This window comes from Lissotriton helveticus, chromosome 6 (assembly GCF_964261635.1).
Source record: "Lissotriton helveticus chromosome 6, aLisHel1.1, whole genome shotgun sequence".
NCBI classification, from domain to species: domain Eukaryota; kingdom Metazoa; phylum Chordata; class Amphibia; order Caudata; family Salamandridae; genus Lissotriton; species Lissotriton helveticus.
In genome coordinates, this window is record NC_136067.1 from 227,765,806 (window position 1) to 227,787,528 (window position 21,723).

At 47.6% G+C, this 21,723-nt stretch overlaps 1 protein-coding gene across 13 annotated transcripts in view; it reads left to right on the forward strand.

Annotated features, from left to right (window-relative positions):
• TDRD6 (tudor domain containing 6) overlaps positions 1-21,723 on the forward strand; it is a 2,679,339-nt gene that overhangs the window by 1,443,562 nt on the left and 1,214,054 nt on the right. For all 13 annotated transcript variants that reach the window (XM_078647663.1, XM_078647665.1, XM_078647668.1 and 10 more), the window contains one exon: positions 4,332-4,418. In XM_078647663.1, coding sequence (XP_078503789.1) covers positions 4,332-4,418 — 87 coding nt within the window. The remainder of the gene's footprint in view (positions 1-4,331; positions 4,419-21,723) is intronic.

Below are 21,723 nucleotides of genomic sequence, written 5' to 3' on the forward strand. Positions count from 1 at the left end.
GGTCAGTTAACAGATCTCGTGTTGGTAGACAACCGCACCCATCCCTCTCAGCAGTGGTGGAACACACAAAACCTTTCCAAAGGACGGCTGTTCCTCGACTTGGTTCCACAGATGGTGCTAACAGACTCTTCGCTCCCCGGCTGGGGAGCTCATCTTCAAACCCATACCATTCAGGGAATTTGGACCCCTCAGCAAAAACAATTCCACATAAATTACCTGCAATTGCTGGCAATCATCCTAGCGTTAAAATCTTATCAACTTCCCCTCCTAAGCAAAGCTGTCCTAGTCCGTACAGACATGACTGCAATGTACTACATACAAAAACGGGGTGGGGGGGACACACTCCTGCTTTCATACCTAGCTCAAAGTATATGGAGATGGGTCATTCCTCCAAACATACATCTCATTGCAGAACATCTCCCAGGAGTACACAATCAAAATGCGGATCTACTCAGTCGCCAAAAACAGCAGATCAACGAATGGGAACTGCATCCTCAAGTTCTGCTTCCATTCTTTCAAATGTGGGGCCACCCAGAAATAGACCTGTTCGCCACACACCAAAACGCAAAATGCCCAAACTTCGCATCCAGATATTCACACCCATTGTCCAAAGGCAATGTGCGATGGATGAACTGGTGAGGCAAATTGGCTTACGCTTTTCCGCCTCTCCCACTCATTCCGCTAGTGGTTCTGAAACTCAAACAGCATTCCCTCACAATGAGCCTAATTGCTCCAACGTGGGCCCGACGGCTATGGTTCACAACCCTCTTGGAGCTATCAGTAGTTCCTACCCAAAAGCTACGCCTCTCACTCAGGCTTCTCACTCAGAACCATGGAGAAATAAGGCATCCAGATCCCAATCAACTCAACCTTGCGTTCTGGCACCTAAAAGTCTTCAAGTTTGGCTACCACACTGCATGAACATCATTAAAGAGTCTAGACCGACCACTAGAGCTTGCTATGCCGCAAAGAGGAAAAGATTTGTTATTTACTGTACACATCACAAAATCAACCCACTAGATGCTTCTATTCAAGACATCATCAGTTACCTTTTGCATCATCTACTCTCAGTTCCTATGATCAAACGGTCCCGAACTGGAGGTCGGCGATTCTCCTACAATGCAGCCAAGCTTGCGTCTGGAATCTGGTTATCTTAAATTTAGGAAACCGCTTAAAACCTTTCTCTTTCCATGATCAGTGTTGTTTTCTAACGTGTCACAATAAGCGCTGGGATTTCCTTGGGTAGCCATGCGCTATATAAGTGTGTATTCAATTCAATCTACAACAATGTAACGTAGCATATATATCCATTAGACTACATCTTGCGGCAATAGCATCCGAACTCCAAAACAGACATGTGTCTTTGTTTAGGGTACCAGCTATCAAGCCATTTATGGAAGACCTTAAAAGAATTCCACCTAGAGTTCCTCCTTATCCAGTATGGAACCTAAATGTGGTACTTACCAGGCTCATGGGTCTCCCATTTGAACCTATGCATAAATGTGAATTACAATTTCTCACCTGGAAAGTAGCTTTCCTGGTTGCGATCACCTCTCAGAAGAGTCAGTGAACTCCAGGCATTAACCATACAAGAACCATTTCTCCAAATCCATCATAACAAAGTGGTTCTTAGGACTAACCCAACATTTCTACCTAAAGTAGTCTCTTTCCACCTTAACCAGTCTGTAGAACTCCGTGTTTTTCGCTCTGCCAGACTCCGTAGCAGAACAGGCTCTTCACACGCAAGATGTAAAAAAGAGTGAGTGCCGATCCGGTTGAAGCCTTTCTTCCTCTATAGCAGCCTGGCTCCCTCAAGCTAGACAGTCTGTGGCGTCCACCGCATTTCCAGGCCTACTGCAGGACTAGCGATATATGCAGCTTCTCTTGTCTGTGCTCTTTTACTGCCCCGGGCAATGCCCCATTTGTTTGGTTAACGGCCCGCCTCGCCCCTCCCATGTAGCCCGGTGACGACTCCTGCCGACGGGCTGATTTCCACTGATCCTGTGCCACTCTTCGGTCCCCAGTCACAGCCGGACTCAGTGGGCTCCCATCTCTCCGTGCCCCCGCCTTGGGAGGAGGTGTACACCTAATTATACAGTTGCTGCTGCCTGGCTGTGAGTGGCCTCGGGGGCAACCACCTACTTTTACAGTGCTCCCCGACCCGGAAACCTTGCTATTTTTCTGCTATCTCTCACTATTCGGGCCGCCGGCCCTCTTTTGGTATATAACTCCCTTTGGGAATTCTCCCTCGGGCTGTGTGCTTTTAGTTTGGGGGGTGGGGGGGGCTCCTCCAGTGTGGCGCCTGAACTCGTTGCAGGCCCACCACCGGCTTCCTCTCTCAGGCCTGTTTCAGGGGCATGCATCTCATCTGTTCTGCTCCTCTGGGGCCGACTGTCTCTCCTCAGCCACCCCCTGCTTTGAGAATCTCCGGTCGTTCAGACAGCTGCGCCAGCCACCCAGAGCGGCGCCTCTAAACTCCTCACCAGCTGCCGTCTTGTGTATCAGTGATCCAGTGTTGGACCGTACCACTGGCCCGCTGCTGTAGTGCCTCCGCCGGTCGTCCCACTCCGTTCGCAGCTCTGCAGCCCACCACGCGATGGGCAGCAGCGCAGCTTAGGGCTCACCCTTCCAGGCTCTCGGGGCTTCCAACTCTGTTATCGGCAGTTTGCGTGTCTCCGTTGAACTTGCTCTCAGGTCGGGGGGTGGTCTCACCCAGGGGCTCTGAGTTTTCCACCCCGTGCAGGCCGGATTATTGTACGGATTATGGGGCTTATGTTTCAGCTAGCCCGGAGCTTCACAGAATGCGGCCATTGCAGGCGCTCCAAGCCACGCCCTTCCGTCCTATCAGACTCTTGACCTTAAAGACTCCTTTTCTGGTTGCCATCACCTCTGCTCGCAGGGTGAGTGAGCTTCAGGCTTTCTTCTAAACCTCATTTTATTGCTGTTCATCCGGACAATTTTGTCCTTCGAACAAGGCATTCTTTTCTTCCCAAAGTAGTTACCTCTTTCCACATAGGACAGACCGTCACTTTGCCCACCTTCTCTTCCCACTCCCCCCCCCCCCCCCCCTCTTCCAAGGAGGAAGAGAGACACCACCGTCTGGATCCAAAACATGCATTATCATTTTATCTGGATCGCACAAAACCATTCCGGGTGGACGATCAACACTGTATTGGCAATGATGGGTGCCGAGAAAGTTTGAGCCGTGCAAAAGCAGACCATCTCTCGATTGGTCATCCTTTGCATTAAAATCTGTTATTCTTTGGCAAAGAAGGAACCTCCGGTATGGCTGCGTGCCCATTCCACCAGGCCAATGGCCGCTACTACTGCTTTGGAATGTGGAGTCGCCCTCGGTTACATCTGCCAGGCAGCCACGTGGGTCTCCCTGCACAAGTTTATAAAACGTTGCTGCCTGGATAGCCAAGTCCGGAGAGACGGCTTCTTTGGCCGTTCAGCTCTCCACGACTTTATGGTGTGAACTTGGTTTGCAGACCCCCCTCTGGGGTTGGTATTGCTTGGGTATCTCTTCTAAGGTAAGGAATCTATAACTAATATTCCTTTTCAGAAGAACAAGTTACTTACCTTCGGTAACAATATATCTATAAGAGACCTATATTAGTTATAGATTCCTAACGGCCCCACCCATCCTCCCAGTTCTGCGAACTGACTTCTACAGTAAGGGACTCCCTTTCAGGGCCCTAGTTTTGTGTACCAGTGGTCAGTGTCTTGCATGGCTCTGCCCTGCTGGTTTGAAATGTCGTGTTAAGAACTGACGTTAGCGCTCAGGGGCGGCGTCTAAGTAGACACCGTGACGTCATTCCGGCGAACACTATGCCAGCGACGTACGTGGAGTCTACCGACGCCACCTACCAACGCGCATGGGTACTGCTAAAGAAAAAAATCTCGGGAACCAGTCTGACACCTGGGGTAATTCTACGGTAAACAATCTATAACTAATACATCTCTTACAGATATATTGTTACCAAAGGTAAGTAACTTGTTCATTTGGTTGTGTAAATGGTGTCAAATACCGGAATATGGAATGCAGTAATACTGACAGACCACGTATACTATACAGTTTTCAGCTATAAATCTGGAACATATAAAAATTGTAATTAGCATGACCCAATGTGTAGCTCTAGAAATTAGAGGCAAAGCATTATTCGTATTCTTCCTCTATTACATATTTCCTCTAGTGCCCCCCAAGACTTTGGCATGCTTTTGGAGGCATACCATGGGGTCCTACACAGGGAGCTAAAGTATTACACTGTCTCGACCTTTGTTTTAACCAGCTGTTACATCTCGTCTTTTTACATTTTTTTTTTTTTAAGGGATTATTTTGGATGAGGATTTACCAGTTATGGTTCCTGAATCAAAACCAGAAATTGATGTACCTAGTTCTACCCATACAGTTGAAGGTATGTATCCTGCTCTTTTTCAAAAGCACCCAGTGGTGCTCCAACACTTTTCAGAGTGGGGGTACTGCCATCAGTGTTGCATACCAGACTCATACCGATAATGAAAAATTCAAGGGTCACACTAAGAAGTATAGCAAATGAGCCACGTTCATTCAGCAGGAGATTTAGTGTATATCTAGCTAGCCAGTTTGCATTTTGTAGCACACTGTCACAAATATCTTACTAAAACTTTTAATGGCTGATATATTTTTTTAATCTATGTACAGTTCATTTACAGGTTTTGGGTTTGTGAGGTTTGAAAATAAATTGACATACCCTGTACTCAAGCAAAATTATCAAATAGTTCACTTTACAAAATCCTCTCACTTCGTAGTCCGCGAAAGTAAACCTCAATCTCCATGTTAAATGAATAAACTGATATTGGTCAGTCAATACAGCTTGGGTATTTGTCAGTCAATACAGCCTGACATTTGACCTCTGTCTCTGAATGCACAGCAAATTTGAGAAGATAAAGACAAAAATTGATGGCATATTTATTATGTATCTTCTGAACTCCAGTATAGTTATATTTTGGGTTGCTGCAGGTGACCAAACGCTATGTTGCGTTTAAGTGCCATTTATCCTAGATCTCTATATTCTGCCTAGGTGTATGGCCCACTGATCTAAGCACTTTTTAAATCTTTAAATGTGTAAATATGGAATGGTCTATTTCTTTTAATCCTTTAATTGTAGTTGTTTGTTGATTTGGTTCAGCGTTTTCCAACATTTTGTTAACCTCTCTTGGTTTATAGAACATTACCTGAAAATCAAATCTTTTTGAATGTAGAAAATCAGTTGACCCTTTCATTTACTTTTATTGCAATTGGTACCCTCGAAAAATCTTAGAAAAGATGGTTAAGCAAAAATAATCCTCCTTTGTAGAAGTCAGTGGTTTGATGTATGACACACAATCCGGCTTCCGTGCAGGGTATTGCACGGAGACTGCACTAGTGTAATTGTCTAAACCGGTCAGAGAAGTGCCTGACGGTGGTGCTTCTGCTATGGTAGTGCTACTTGATCTGTCAGCAGTGTTAGATATGATAGCTCATTCGACCATGCTGAAGAGATTAAGTCATCTTGGCTTTCAGGACAGTGTTATCCTGACTGCATTCTTTTTTAGAAGATCGATTTGTACAGGTCTTCCTTACCCCTTTTTTATCTTCATTCAAACCATTGGTTTGTGGAATTCCTCAGGTCTCTGCTCCTAGCCCATTGATTTTTAATCTATGTAGGAGAGTAGGGTCTGCTTTCCTATGGTCACCCCACTTTTTGCTTTTTGCTTTACTGGTTTTCGTCTTAATGTGGTTGTGGGCCTGCTAATCAGACCCACAGCCCAGCTGTTCTCTCTCTAAATTCATGCCATGTACTTTAGGTACATTACCAATTGGGAATTGGGTCACCTTATGAGCCCCTGTACAGTGTACCATAGGTACCCAGGGCATAGGTGCATCCAAGGCCTACCAGGGGCTGCAGCATGTTATGCCACCCCTGGCTGGCCACTGACATTGACACAACTGGCTGATCACTCAGCTGGGGCAAGGTCATGTAATCACCCCTTGCTTAGGTGTAGTATTCCTATACCTATCCTTGTATATAGACACATATATACCTATAAGTCACTCCTATGGCAGGCCTTAACAATCCTGGAGGCAGAGTGCTTGGTTTTATGTGAGATGAGGCTCTAGCATGAGCTGAGCCTGTCTGCAGCTTTCGGAACCATGTCCTTATAGCTGTTCTATGATATAGCCATACCATATACTCTTAAGTGCATTATCCTCCTCGCGGTTGAATGCTAACTTTGGTTTGGCTTTATCAAAACATGTCGTGTAAGGTGTCATACGCTTTGGAATACTACCCCCTAGCCAGTTCTGGCGACGGGGGTAGCATTCCACCCTTCTAGAGGGAGAAGACATGTTGTTCCTAGTAATCCCGGTTAAAGTTTACCAGAGTCTCTGCATCACAACATGGATGCTGCTGCCACAGACACAAGTCTGACCTCCTGCTGCTGGGAGTCCTTCCAACGACGGAGGCTTGGACAATAGGTTTCCTGTCTTGGGAGGTGCTAGCACCACCCCAGACAGGCCATAGTGTATTGGGGCAGGGAGGGCTGAATGAAATGACTCTGCCTGGGGCACAAAAGGTGTCCCATGCATAGTCCGGTTGAAACCAGTTGCTGGGGCATTCCAGCCCCAGCTCTGGCGCGAAACTGGACAAAGGGAAAGAGGTGTAACCACCCCCTTCCTGGTCCCACCCATAGGAGGGCCTAGCAGGTAATCCAGCCCCTAAGATTGGTATATAGGTAGGAGCTGAGTCAAGAGACTTTAGATTTATCCTGAACTGAAACTTAAAACGAAACTCTGGACCTTCGACGTTCTACCTGAAGATAGAAGACTGAAGAATCTCCCTTGTGGTCAAGGAGTGACCACCCTGTGTAAGCAGGCACCATCAAGCAATCAACGTTTGCTTTGTCGACGCTCCCGCCGGAGCCCGAGCACAGTACCTGACAAGACCCAGACTTCCTTAAGCCCGATCCACAGCCACAGCAAAGCTGAGACCCGTGGAAGCGACGAGAGATGTGGGACTGGCCATCTTGGAAAGCCTGCGAATTGCTTTCTGTGCAACTTCTGAGGCACCCTCGAAGTTGTGCATTGGGGATTGAGAAGCCCCAGCCCTGAGCACCATCTGTACCGAAGATCAGCCCTCCACACTCCAGGAGTGCCGCGTGGGGCCCTTCTGCATTTTACTGCTAGACGTGTCTGTCCGGTCACTTGCCCGTTGGCTAGTGGCCTCTGTGACGACGAACCTTCGAATCTACACCGCTGGTCTGGTTGCTCCAGACTGGCCCATGGTTCCCTGAAAAGGAGATGCCCATCAGACCTTGCTGGTCTGATCCAGAAGCCATCTTCGATTCCTGCGTGGGTTGCCTTTGCCAAGGCTTGTTGACTCCAATCCGGAAGCCAACACCGCCGGCAGCGAGATCCTTTGTGGGACAGTCCGTGCCCAGCACCTGGTCATCGTCGACACATCCTGGTCCACGCGGCTGCAGAGAAAAGCTTCACGACATCACCTGATTGCTTCGCGACATCGCCTGGTTCCTTCCTGGTCACTGGCTAGTGACCCAGACTCTGTCCCCTCTGCTTTCAGGTACTCTTCATCCTCGATCCGCCCTTGGATCCAACCGGACACTTCTCTCCTGGTCGCCTGCAGCATCTTTCTCCAAGGCTCCATAGGATTCTGCGACGAAACACGACACACTTTGACACCTATGCACCCGCTTCCTGTGGGTGAGGTAACGCGAGTACTCAGGTGCTCCTGTGGGTATTGACTATCCTAGTGTTCTAGTTTTCAGTAGCTTTCTCCTAGTCCATCCGGAAGTGACCTAAAAGAACTAGTTTCCAATTCTTTCGTTCGCATACTAACTCTACGGTAACTCGCGTGTGTGTTAAGACACTGCACACGCCTCCCATGGGCCTCCTGCTCCCTATCCTTTGGTAGTACAGCGTAGCCCCAGCGATTCTCTAGGCCCTAGGCCTATCCTTTGTCCGTGACGTGGTTCTTATACCATGATTTTAGTATATGGTTTTACGTGCCCCTAGGGCTCTTCTGTATATTGTGCAACTAATTGTTTGATTAAGTATCTTATGTGCTTTGTCCTCTGACCTCATCAAGAGTTCAAAGGGGTTGTGTTAGAAATAAATACATATATATTTTATATATAACCTGTGTGGTGTCCTTTCATTTGGTATTAAAGGGGTTACATATGGTGAAACAGCTTGCTTCACATGCCCTCTGAAGTTTTAGCCTGAGACTGCGTTGTCCATGCTACCACTAGGGTAGCTGGTCTATAATGTTGACTTTACAACCATCGCCATAAGGGTTGTTTGGACTGGTGCAAGGTGCTCACTAGAATAGTGAACATCATATACCAGGCCAACTTCTCACATTGGTGTGCAGCGGCTGGGATAAGAGCTTGCTGTTGTTTTACCAATTGTAATCTTTGAGATCATTTGAAAGATCCCATTAGGTACCATTGGTACATATAACAAGACTTATAATACTTAAGTTATGCTGAACTTAGTTGTTGTAGACAAAAGGGCCTAGCACACCCCGACTACAACTCCTAGAGAGGTTTAGTAGAAAACACTTAGTATAGGTAGATCATGTCTGCCACAAGTGAGCCTAGTGTGTCTCTACCTGTGGGTGGTGACCCTCCAAGGGCACCTTCCAGATATGATATACTCAACTTCCAAGAGCTGAGACACTTGTATACCACAAGGAGGTTGAAACAGGGTTCTAACCCTACCCTTCAGCACCTGATTGAACTCCTAGAAGGTTATGATGTTCTTAAGGCCTCTAGCACAGGCCTTACAGGTAATGCAGATGAGGTCCTACCCTCAGCAGAAAATACCACTGATCCTACTATCATAGATAATGAGGATGATGTGGAGGCAGAATGATTTATTTAAACACCCGCTCTTTGGTCAGCCATCAGCTGGACATTTTCCACCTCCTAGAGTCGGAGCAACCAGATATTTTATTTCTTACTGAGACCTGGCTCACTGAAGACTCTTCCCCCGACATTCTGGCTGCAATTCCCCCAGGTTATTACATTCTCCATGTAAACCGCCCCCCGGGCAAAACGGGTGGTGGGGTTGCTGCCATCATTAGGCACCCGATTCGCTTTTCTTCAGTGGTCACTACCGACATCCCCTCGACCGACTGCATGGTGCTTAGATTGGAACAATCCGGTTCATCCTTCATATGTGTTCTGATCTATCGCCCCCCCCAACCTATGCCCTGTTTTGTGACCCAATTTGGCGCCCTAATTTCCCAACTCGCCATTAACAACACCAATATATTGGTCCTTGGCGATTTTAATTATTGGCCTTTTGACGCCCATGAAACTCCTTGCTCACTTGCCTTTTCAGATCTCATGTCAGGCTTGAACTGTACTCAGCACATCCTTTTTCCCACTCACACTAAGGGTCACATTCTAGATCAGGTATGGACCTCCTGTCTTGACATCTCCACTCCCCTTATCTTCCCTTGTCTGTGGTCAGATCACTTTATGATCACTTTTTCTTTGGCAGTGCCTTCCCCTATCACACACCCAATAGAAACTAACTTTATGGCTCGCAATTGGACCAGGGCCGACCTGAACAAATTCACCATTTTACTTTGTACTTCCGCCCCCCCCATCACTGGGTCTATTGATTCACAAGCCCAGGCCCTGACCGGATGGCTTACTTTGGCATCTGACTCAGTGGCTCCGTTAAAAATGGTGAGAGCTAGGCGCCGTCATGACGCCCAAAGATGGTTCACGGATGAACTGAGAGCACTGAAACTTGGCCTCCGTCAGGCCGAACGGCGTTGGCGCCGGGGCTACTCCCCTGAAACTAAATCTATATTTTCCATCCGACTTAAAGAGTATAAGTCAGCCATATCTCTAGCTAAGTCTCTATATTTTTCCCAAAAAATTTTGAATTCTGATAATAAATCCAAGGACATCTTCTCAATAGTTGAGGAGCTGTCCAACCCGGAAAGAGTCACCATTGCACCCCTCCCCTCCCAGTTGCTTTGTGACTCCCTTAACCAATTTTTCGTTGACAAAATAGTTAAGATTAAAAACAGCATTCCTTCCCAAGTTATGTCCACCTCTTCTCAACCCGCTGCTTCTTGTCCCCTATTACATCCTCACAGCCTAACCCAGATCCCCCTTATCTCATCGGATGGGTTTTTGGCCCTCCTACACAAAGTCCGTTCTGGCTCCCCTCGTGATTGCTGCCCCCCCAGTGTTCTCCGTGAAGCCTTTACCGTTTGCCCTGAACCCCCCCCTGGCCCTTTTGAACAACTCTCTTGCCACGGGTGAGGTTCCTTGCTCTTTTAAGCAGGCAGAGGTAGTGGCCATCTTAAAAAAACCTTCGGCAGACCCTTCTGTTATGACCAATTTTCGCCCAATATCCCTCCTCCCTTTCCTCAGCAAGGTTTTGGAGTCACACGTTACTCACACCCTTGGTTCATTTATTGAGGAATCGTGCTTTTTGGACCCCCAGCAGGCCGGATTCAGACCTGCGCACTCCACAGAGGCAGTTATATTATCTGTCATGGAGGAGTTGCGCAGAGGAGCCGACACTAACATCTGTCAGGCTCTGGTGCTTCTGGATCTATCGGCCGCCTTTGACACGGTCGACCATAATATTTTGGTCGACCGTGTCGGGGAGGCCGGTATCCAGGGCACCGCTCTGGACTGGGTCCGATCTTTCCTGACCAATCGTCAACAGGCGGTCAGGCTGTCTCAATTTTCAGCGAGGCAGGTCGGGTTGACGTGTGGGGTCCCGCAGGGTTCCTCTTTGTCTCCCCTCCTTTTTAATTTATACCTGGTTCCTTTGATTCGATCCCTCCGAAGGTTGAATGTCACTGCGTTCAATTACGCAGATGACATTCAGCTGGTCTTCACCATCGACAAATCGGAGGACTCTATCTCTACTTTTCAAACCACTCTCAGCTTCATTAGTGAGTGGATGAGCTTTAACCATCTTAAGCTCAACCCCGACAAGACCGAGCTGGTTCTTGTCGGGGGTCCCTCCAACCCCTGGCAACCATCCTTCTGGCCGACTAACTTGGGCAGTCCCCCCTGCCCGACTAACTCGGCCAGAAGTCTGGGGGTGATTATCAGTGGTGACCTGTCTATGAAAAATCAGATCAGTGCGGTAGTGTCTTCTAGTCACTTCCAGCTTAGGAAGATACGAAAGATCTCCCACCTTCTCACCACTGAGGCCCTCACCCTGGCACTGTTAGCGCTAGTCATATCAAGACTCGATTATGCCAATGCGCTTTATGTAGGCATCCCGGACTATCAAGCTAAGAGGCTACAACAGATTCAAAATCAGGCTGCTCTTATGATTTTTCGTCAAACCAAGTACCAACATGTTAGCCCTCTTTTGAAAAGCCTCCACTGGCTCCCGGTTCACGCTCGTTGCAAGTTTAAACTGGGCTGCATAATTTTTAAATCTCTTGCAGGTGGAGGCCCGTCCTTCATTTCCTCCCTTCTTCACCCCTACCTTCCCTCACGCAACCTTCGCTCGTCCCAACTTGCTCTGTTATCAGTCCCCAGATTCAAGAGGAAGAAACATGGGGGTCTTAGGTTTTCTTTCTTAGCCCCTACCTTCTGGAATGCCCTCCCTCCCCCCCCTAAGGCTGCCCCTTCCATACACCAGATTTAGATCCCTCCTTAAAACTTTATTGTTTACTGATGCCTATAAATAGTCCTGTCGTCCACTTCCTTACTTCTTTCTCTGCTTCCTCAGTACCAGCGCCTAGAAACCTTCAGGTGTTAGCTGCGCTATAGAAAACCTTTTAACATAACATAACATAACAGAATATTCTGAAGAAGAGATAGGCAGCCAGGTCCAAGTTAGGAGACTTAGCCAGGCTAACCTAAGCCTACATGGGGCTGGAGAGGGGCAAGCCCCATACAGACCTATCAGTAGACTTAACCAGAGGTATAGGATGATGAGATCCCACTCCAGGGAATCTCTTCAGTCTAATGCTTCTAATGGCTCTGCTCAGAGGGGAATGACTTCCCCTCAGAAGAGAGAACATCAGGCTAGGATGAGGGAAGTCAATCTCAGAATTGAGAGAGGAGAACTTGCCCTAGCCAAAGAGAGACTTGCTCTTGCAAGAGAGCAAAAGTTAAGTGTTTATGTTTATGTCGGTTTATATAGCGCCAAATCACCGGCAGGTCTCAGGGCGCTTTTGACCACAATGACATCACAGCTCGGGCAGCCACAGGAGGCGAGTTAGATCTGTACTGAGCTCAACGCTGTTCTAAATAGAGTTGTCTTTAGGGCTTTCCTAAAGCGGAGCAGATTTCCTTCCTTGCGAAGAGACTCAGGCAGCTCATTCCACATTTTGGGCAGTAGGACCGAGAAGGATCTCCCTCCTTTTGTTGCTAGCCTGAACCGAGGACATATTAGCAACTGAGCCTCGGAGGACCTTAGGCGTCTTTCGGGCCTGTAGATAACTAGTCTTTCCTTGATATAGGAAGGGGCTTGCCCGTAGATAGCCTTATAAGCTATACAGAGACTCTTAAAAGCCGACCTTTGCGTCACTGGTAGCCAGTGAAGACTCAGCAACAGCGGGGATGCGTGTGATCTCCTTGGAAGTGTAAAGATTAGTCTTGCCGCATCATTTAAGACTACCTGCAGTCTGTTTGTTAAGGCTTTAGGTAAGCCCAGGTAGAGCGCATTTCCGTAGTCCAGCCTCGACAGTATGGTGGCAGAAACTATCGTGCGAAGCATGGACTGGGAAAGAAGTGGAACAAGTTTGCGCAGTTGTCTTATGATGCCGTTGCAAGTACCCACTACCGCAGAGATTTGATTGGTCATTGAGAGGGCGCCGTCTATTCTCATGCCAAGACTTTTGACCGCGATTGTTGGCTTGGGTGTGGGCCCTAATTCCTGGGGCCAGTAGAGGTCACACCAGGGAGAACAAGTGGATGACACAATTAACACCTCTGTTTTCTCGGGGTTAATCTTCAGGAGATTCCTGGACATCCAGTTAACAGTGTACCTAAGAATCTCCTGTGCCAGCGACTGGGCCCGTACGGTGTCATCTATGCTCAGCAACAACTGAGTGTCGTCTGCATAGTTAAACACCCGACAGCCCATCTCAACCAAGGTGCTTATTAGTGGTTGCAGGTATAGGTTGAACAATAAGGGGGATAAGGCGGAGCCTTGGGGTACCCCACATGTCAGGTCTCCTGCTCCTGATACCTCCTCTCCCAGCTGAATCCTCTGGGTTCGCCCAGACAGAAAGGATTCCAGCCAGAGGTAAGCAGAGCCCCGAAACCCAAACCTGGCCAACCTATCTAGGAGTATGGTATGGCTGACGGTATCAAACGCCGCTGATAGGTCTAGAAGTATCAGGGCGCTTGGTTTCTTTCGGTCAGCCAACCCTCTAAGGTCGTCCAGCACCGAGAGCATGACTAACTCGGTGCTATGGTGGGCACGGAACCCTGCCTGCATGTCATGGAGCAGATGGTTGGACTCCAGGAACGCAGCCAGGGACTTCAGAACATGCTGCTCAAGCACCTTAGAGAGAAATGGAAGCTGGGAAATAGGCCGATAGTTTTTTAATACTTTGGGATCGGCCCCAGCTTTCTTGATTAGGGGCTTCACCCGGGCTTCTTTAAAGCTAGCTGGCAGCTGTCCCGTGTTCAATGACCTATTTAGCATGGACAGAATGCGCTCTTCTAGGCTGAGGCGGGCTAGGCGGAACACACTAGGAGGACATGGGTCGGCTGGGGAGCCTGACTTTGTTTTCCTCATTAAGGTTTCTAGGCTCAATGAATCAATCAGGGGAAAACTAGACAAGTACATTCCACCTGAAGTTTTAGCAGGATATGGTTCAGTGGAGCCAACTCTGGTACTTGTTATATCTTGTAAAATAATCTCAACCTTTTCTAGGAAATATTTCAAAAAGGTGGCACAATTGAAGGTGGTCCCTATAGGTTGAGTTAGTTCCATGAGGATTTTAAAAGTTTCCTTCTGAACATTATCTGCCTTGTTAATGCGATTTTCGTAGAATGTTGCTTTGGATTCGTGTATATGTTTTTTATAGGCCCGAAGCAACTGCCTGTATTGTTCACAGGATTCGGGGTCTTTTTTTCTCCTCCAGTTTCTCTCAGCATTTCGCAAATCTTTCCTATGCTCTCTTAGAGCTGGTGTGAACCAGGGGGCTCCCTTCCCACCACTATTCATTTTCTGGGACTTCACTGGAGCAATCTGATCAATTGCCCTTGTTAAATCACCCATTAACTCTCTACACTCTTGGTCTATATCGGCGCCTGGCGCCGTGGGTTGAGTGAATTCCCTGAGCGACAAAGTCAATGTTTGTGCATCAACATTTTTCCATTGACGAGTCTTTTTAAATTTTGGTGGGGGCTGTGGGGGTTTTGCACCAATAGGGACATCACAATATATCAGGTGGTGGTCTGACCAGATACAAGGGAGAACTCTTACTGAGGTGATCTTAGGATCTAATACCCAGACCAGGTCAAGAATATGGCCCTTTATGTGCGTAGGGGAGTCTACCAGTTGCCTGAAACCAAGCGAACACATTGTTGTCTCCAAAGGGCTAGCTGCTGGTTCCTTTTTCTCCTTGTCCCAGTGTAGATTAAAGTCTCCCGTAACTACTATGTTCTTATAACGTGAGCATATATCCGATATGCTGGCCATAAATAGGTCGTTAAAGGCCGAGGTGGAATTTGGCGGGCGATAGACAGTGAGAATGATTAAACACAAATTATCAAACATAATTTTCACTGCCAGCATATCGGCCAGGTCCACTGTTTCTGTCAAGATTTTAATTGCAGCTAGGTTTTTCTTAAAAAGTATAGCTACTCCTCCCCCACGGGCATTCCCCATACGATTATGCCAGTGTATGTCATAACCTGAAGGAACTGCGGCTATAATGTCTGGTAGTGAATTTTTCCCGAGCCAGGTCTCGGTCAATGTTAGGACATCGATTTCTCCAGCTTGGAGTAGGGTGAAAATCTCAAGACTATGACACTGCAGTGATCTAGTATTTAGGCTAGCCAGATTCAGGGTATGGGAATAGGAGGTGGACTTACTGCTGCATGAACCACGAATAGACAGTTCCTCTAATAAGGCTAGCGTGGTTGGATCCAATGACTGGGTTCCCCTCTGTAAGTGGTATAATGCATCCTGTGTATACGAAAGCCTACAGCCGGGAGCCCCAGCCCCTACACCCGTTCGTGCGCGGACGGGCGCAGACGGGCTGGACTCTGGCGTGACTCCAGCGCGATTCAGGCGCGCCCAATGTGCGCGTCCGCTGCGCGGAGTCCTGACTAACCGTTTTTATACCTAAGGCTAGAACGCCGAATCAAAGTAGCCCTATCAAAGATGACTAGAGTCCACTGGTTGCAGCAATATCCCTAAGGATAAAGACAGGTATGATGACAATAGACACCTGAGTAAGATTGTGCCCCCCTACAAAGTTGGGGATGACATCCACAAATGGATAACTGCTTTGGAGAGGGCCTGCAAAGTACAGCAGGTACCCCAAAGTCAGTGGGCAGCAATCTTATGGCTCTCCTTTTCAGAAAAGGGAAGAGACAAGCTCATCACAGTTAGTGATGATGATGCTAACAATTACACTGTCCTGAAAAGTGCTCTGATTGGGTTTGGCCTAACCACTGAACAGTACAGGTTGTTGTTCAGAGATAACCAGAAGAGACAGACTCAAGACTGGACTGATTTTGTTGATTGTGCCACTAAGGCTCTGGAAGGCTGGTTGCTGGGAAGTAAAGTTAAGGACTATACAGGATTGTATAATTTGATCATGAGAGAGCAAATACTTAACAAATGTCAGAACCAGTTATTGCACCAACACCTGATTGACTCAGATCTGACCTCTCCCCAAGAATTGGGAAAGAAGGCAGACAAATGGGTCAGAACCAGGGTTAAGCAGAAAAACCAGGTCCAAGGTGGTGATCAGAAAAAGGCAGACCAAAAAGGTGGGGATCAGAAACCAAAAGACCAGAAGTCTTCATCAGGCCCCCAACCTTCTAATGAGGGGGGGTCCCAAACTTGAACGAAGGTCCAAAGAAACCTTGGTGTAACTATTGTTAAACTGCCTCTCACTGGTTCAGTGAGTGCACCAAGAAAGGTACAGCCCCTACCACTGTAGCCCCTAAGGCATCTGCACCCCCTAGTACAGTTAACAGTGGTAGTTCCCAGCCCAAGGCTATAGTGGGGTTACCCATGGGTACTGAGATGGATTCTGGCCTAGTCAGGATACCAACTCAGGCTGTTCTTATCTGTGATGTGGACATGGCTATGTCCTCAACTGTGAGTCCCAGTGCTCTGGGCAAGTACAGACAGACACCTTTGATCAATGATAAAGTGGCTCAGGGACACATTTGCCAGTTTCACCATGGTGGCACCTAACTTTGTGGACTCTGGACAGATTATACTGGGTGATAATTACCTGGTGACCAATGCATGCAATGTCACCACTACACATAGTGTGGCAGTTGTTAACTTCTCCTGGGGAGGGGTAACTGGCCTCAAAAGAGTTGTGGTAAGTGCAGACCTTCCTGTGGAGTGTTTGTTGGGCAATGATCTTGAATCCTCAGTATGGTCAGAAGTGAAGTATAGGACTCATGCAGAGATGTTAGGCATATCAGCTCATGTCCTTGCTGTGACCAGGTCACAGGCCACAAAGTGCCAAACTGAACAGGTCTTAGATCCTGTAACTATGGACCAAGTACCACCCAAGAGAAAGAGCAGTAGGGTTCAGGCAGTGCCTTCCCCCCTGCCCTCAAGTGGAGATCAGCCTTCTCAGGAAGCTGATTGTGAGACCCCTGAAGGAACTGTCCTAGAAGAACATGAACCTGGCCAGGTTGAGTTTCTTGGGACAGGGGGACCTTCAAGGGCAGACTTGAGGCAGGCACAGTTAGACTGCCCCTCTCTTGAACCCCTCAGACAGCAAGCTGCTTCTGAGGCTGCAGGGAATGCTACAGGTACCCATAAAGTTTACTGGGATGAAGGACACCTTTATTCAGAGGCTAGAGACCCCATGCCTGGTGCTTCCAGGAGGTTGGTCATACCTCAGACATTCAGGGGTTTCCTTTTTACCTTAGCCCATGATATTCCCTTAGCAGGACATCTAGGCCAGAACAAGACTTGGGACAGGCCTGTCCCTCACTTTCACTGGCCCCATATGTCAGAAGATACCAAGGGGTTGTGTTGCTCCTGTGTGGCCTGCCAAGCCAGTGGCAAATCAGGTGGCACAACAAAGGCCCCCCTTATACCATAACCTGTGGTGGGGGTACCCTTTGAAAGAGTAGGGATTGACATTGTTGGACCAATTGATCCCCAAACAGCCTCTGGGCACAGATTTATACTGGTGGTAGTGGATCATGCCACCAGGTCCAGAAGCTATTTCCCTAAGGACCACAACAGCACCTGTTGTGGCAAGAGCCCTCCTGGGAGTTTTCTCAAGAGTGGACTTTCCAAAGGAGGTTGTCTCAGATAGAGGTGCAAACTTCATGTCTGGGTATCTAACTGCAATGTGGAAGGAGTGTGGTGTAAATTACAAATTCACTACACCCTACCATCCACAGTGCAATGGCTTTGTTGAAAGATTTAACAAGACCTTGAAGGGTATGATCAAGGGTTTACCTGAAAAGCTTAGGCGAAGATGGGACATCCTTCTACCCTGCCTTCTGTTTGCTTACAGAGAGGTCTCACAAAAGGGGTTTGGCTATAGCCCTTTTGAACTTTTGTTTGGGCATCCTGTAAGGGGACCCCTATGTCTGGTGAAGGAAGGATGGGAGTTACCTCTTAAAAAGCCTAAACAAGACATAGTGGACTATGTACTTGGTCTCCGCTCCAGGATGGCTGAGTATATGAAGAAGGCTTCTAAAAACCTTGAGGCTAGTCAAGAACTTCAAAAAGCTTGGAATGACCAAAAGGCTGCGCTGACTATGTACCAGCCAGGACAGAAGGTGTGGGTGTTGGAGCCAGTGTCCCCAGCAGCACTCCAAGACAAATGGTCTGGACCCCACACAATTGTTAAGCAAAAGGGAGATGTCACCTACTTGGTGGACCTTGGAACTCCCAGGAGTCCCCACAGGGTGCTCCATGTCAACAGGCTCAAAGCATATGTTGACAGGGCAGACATGGGCTTGCTCATGGCTACAGATGAGGGGCAGGAGGAAGAGTGACCCTCTCCCAGACCTGCTGACTCAGAACCCTGATGATGGTTCAGTTGATGGAGTGGCCTTAGCTGGCAACCTCACTGGCCAGCACCAACATGACTGCAGACAAGTTCTACAGTCCTTCAGACATATGTTTTCTTTTACACCTAGTCAGACTAACTGGTGCACCCATGAGGTGGACACTAGTGACAGTCTGCCTGTGAAGAGTAAGATCTACAGGCAACCTGACCATGTCAGGGACTGTATAAAGACTGAGGTACAGAAAATGTTGGAGCTGGGAGTAATTGAGCCCTCATAGAGCCCCATTGGCCAGCCCAGTAGTCCTTGTGCCAAAACCTCACACCCAAGATGGTGAGAGATGAGGTTCTGTGTGGACTACAGAGGTCTCAATGCTCTCACTGCGACAGATGCTCACCCAATTCCAAGAGCAGATGAGCTCATTGACAGATTGGCTTCTGCCAAGTTTTTGAGCACATTTGACCTGAGAGCAGGCTATTGGCAAATCAGGTTAGCTGAGGATGCCAAGGCCAAAACCGCTTTCTCAACCCCAGGAGGTCATTACCAATTTGTGGTGATGCCCTTTGGCTTGAAGAATGCACCTGCCACTTTCCAAAGGTTGGTGAACCAAGTCCTCACTGGGTTGGATGACTTTTGTGCAGCTTATCTAGATGATATTGCTGTCTTCAGCTCCACTTGGTAGGATCACCTGATCCACCTGAAGGTTTTATAGGCCCTGCACAAGGCAGGCCTAACTATCAAGGCCACAAAGTGCCAGATAGGGCAGAGTAAGTTTGTATACCTGGGCCACCTTGTAGGTGGGGGTCAGGTTCAACCACTGGAGAGTAAGAACCAGACCATCAAGGACTGGACTCCTCCAACCACCCAGACACAGGTCAGAGCTTTCTTGGGCCTGTCTGGTTATTACAGAAAGTTTGTTAAGAATTATTGGTCCATTGTGACACCACTTAATGACTTGACTTCAAAGAAGATGCCAAAGAAAGTTCAGTGGACAGTAAGCTGTCAAAAGGCATTTGATGACCTGAAGGCCATGTGCTTTGCACCTATTCTGAAGAGTCCTGATTACTCCAAAGAGTTCATTGTCCAAACAGATGCTTCTGAGTTGGGGGTGGGAGCTGTACTTTCACAACCGAATGTTGATGGTCAAGACCAGCCCATTGCTTTTATTAGCAGTAGGCTGACCCCTAGAGAGAAATGTTGGTCCGCTATTGAGAGGGAGGCCTTTGCTGTGGTTTGGGCCCTGTAGAAGCTGAGGCCATACTTGCTTGGCACTCACTTCAAAATTCAGACAGACCATAAGCCCCTCTTGTGGCTAAATCAGATGAAGGGTGAAAAAACCCAAACTGCTCAGGTGGTCCATTTCCCTACAGGGAATGGGCTTTACAGTGGAGCACAGACCAGGGACTGACCATGGCAATGCAGATGGTCTCTCCAGGTACTTCCACTTAGAACATGAAGACACAACTGGTCAAGGTTACTCTAATGTCCCAAAGTTTGGGGGGGGGGGGGTTATGTAGGAGAGTAGGGTCTGCTTTTCTATGGTCACCCCACTTTTTGCTTTACTGGTTTTCGACTTAATGTGGCTGTGGGCCTGCTAATCAGACCTACAGCCCAGCTGTTCTCTCTAAATTCATGCCATGTACTTAAGGTACTTTACCAATTGGGAATTGGGTCACCTTATGAGCCCCTGTACAGTGTACCATAGGTACCCAGGGCATAGGTGCATCCAAGGCCTACCAGGGGCTGCAGCATGTATTATGCCACCCCTGGCTGGCCACTCACATTGACACAACTGGCTGATCACTCAGCTGGGGCAAGGCGTGTAATCACCCCTTGCTTAGGTGTAGTATTCCTATACCTATCCTTGTATATAGACACACATATACCTATAAGTCACTCCTATGTCAGGCCTTAACAATCCTGGAGGCAGAGTGCTTGGTTTTATGTGAGATGAGGCTCTAGCATGAGCTGAGCCTGTCTGCAGCTTTTAGAACCATGTCCTTATAGCTGTTCTATGATATAGCCATACCATAAGTGCATTATCATCCTCACTGTTGAATGCTAACTTTGGTTTGGTTTCCAACCGGACACTTCTCTCTTGGTCGCCTGCAGCATCTTTCTCCAAGGCTCCATAGGATTCAGCGATGAAACCCGACACGCTTCGACACCTATGCACCTGCTTCCTGTGGGTGAGGTAACGCGAGTACTCCGGTGCTCCTGTGGGTATTGATTATCCTAGTGTTCTAGTTTTCAGTTGCTTTCTCCTAGTCCATCCGAAGTGACCTAAAAACTAGTTTCCAATTCTTTCGTTCCCATTGTAACTCTGTTAACTTGCGTTTGTGTTAAGACACTGCACACGCCTCCAATGGGCCTCCTGCTCCCTATCCTTTGGTAGTACAGCATAGCCCCAGCGATTCTCTAGGCCCTTGGCCTATCCTTTGTTCGTGACGTGGTTCTTATACTACTATTTTAGTATATGGTTTTACGTGCCCCTAGGGCTCTACTTTATATAGTGCAACTTATTGTATGATAATTAAGTATCTTGTTATGTGCTTTGTCCTCTGACCTCATAAAGAGGTCAGAGGATTAATTTAGTAATAAATACATATATATTTTATATATATAACCTGTCTGGTGTCCTTTCATTTGGTATTAAAGGGATTGCATATGGTAAAACAGCTGGCTTCACATGCCCTCTTGAGTTTAGCCTAAGACTGCTTTGTCCATGCTACTACTAGAATAGCTGGTCTATAAGGTTGACTTTACAACCATCACCATGAGGGTTGTTTGGACTGGTGCAAGGTTCTCACTAGAATAGTGAACATCATATACCAGGCCAACTTCTCACAATCTATATTTAGCCCTTTTAGCCATTCTCATCGAATCCTGGGAAGTGAAGGTTGTCTCGTATGCGGATGACATGCAGCTTGTTTTTTTGTTCAGACAACATTCAGAAGCAGCATTATTCTTAATTTCAAAGAGTGCTTAAAGGAAATCTCAAAGATGAACAGTAACTTTTTGAAACTAAACAGACAAGGCTGAGGTGCTCTTTTTTTAGTAGATGTCTGCTCCATCTAGCCTCTGGTAGCCTTCAGATTTGAATCCTCCAACGCTGGTCTCGTCTGCTAGAAATCTAGGAATTAGATTTGGTGCCGATCTCTCTTTTGCGGCTCAAATCCGGCAGATTTCCTCCTCCTATTTAAGTTAAGATCTGTCATAAAGCTATCGTGTTTTCTCCCAGAGGAGAGCCGAAAGATATTGTCAATGCATTGGTGACCTCTCATTTGGATTATGCAAATAGCTTATGCCTGGGGCTTCCAGCTTTTCTGATCCTTAGATTGCAAATCATTCAGAATGTAACAGCTAGGATCATTCGTCTGGTCTATTTTTGCCATCACATCTCCCCCATCTGAGGCGGCGTCATTGGCTCCCGGTTGCCAGAACGGTCCAGTTTAAAGCCCTGACATTGGACTCCAGAACCTTAAGCGGCATAGGGCCACA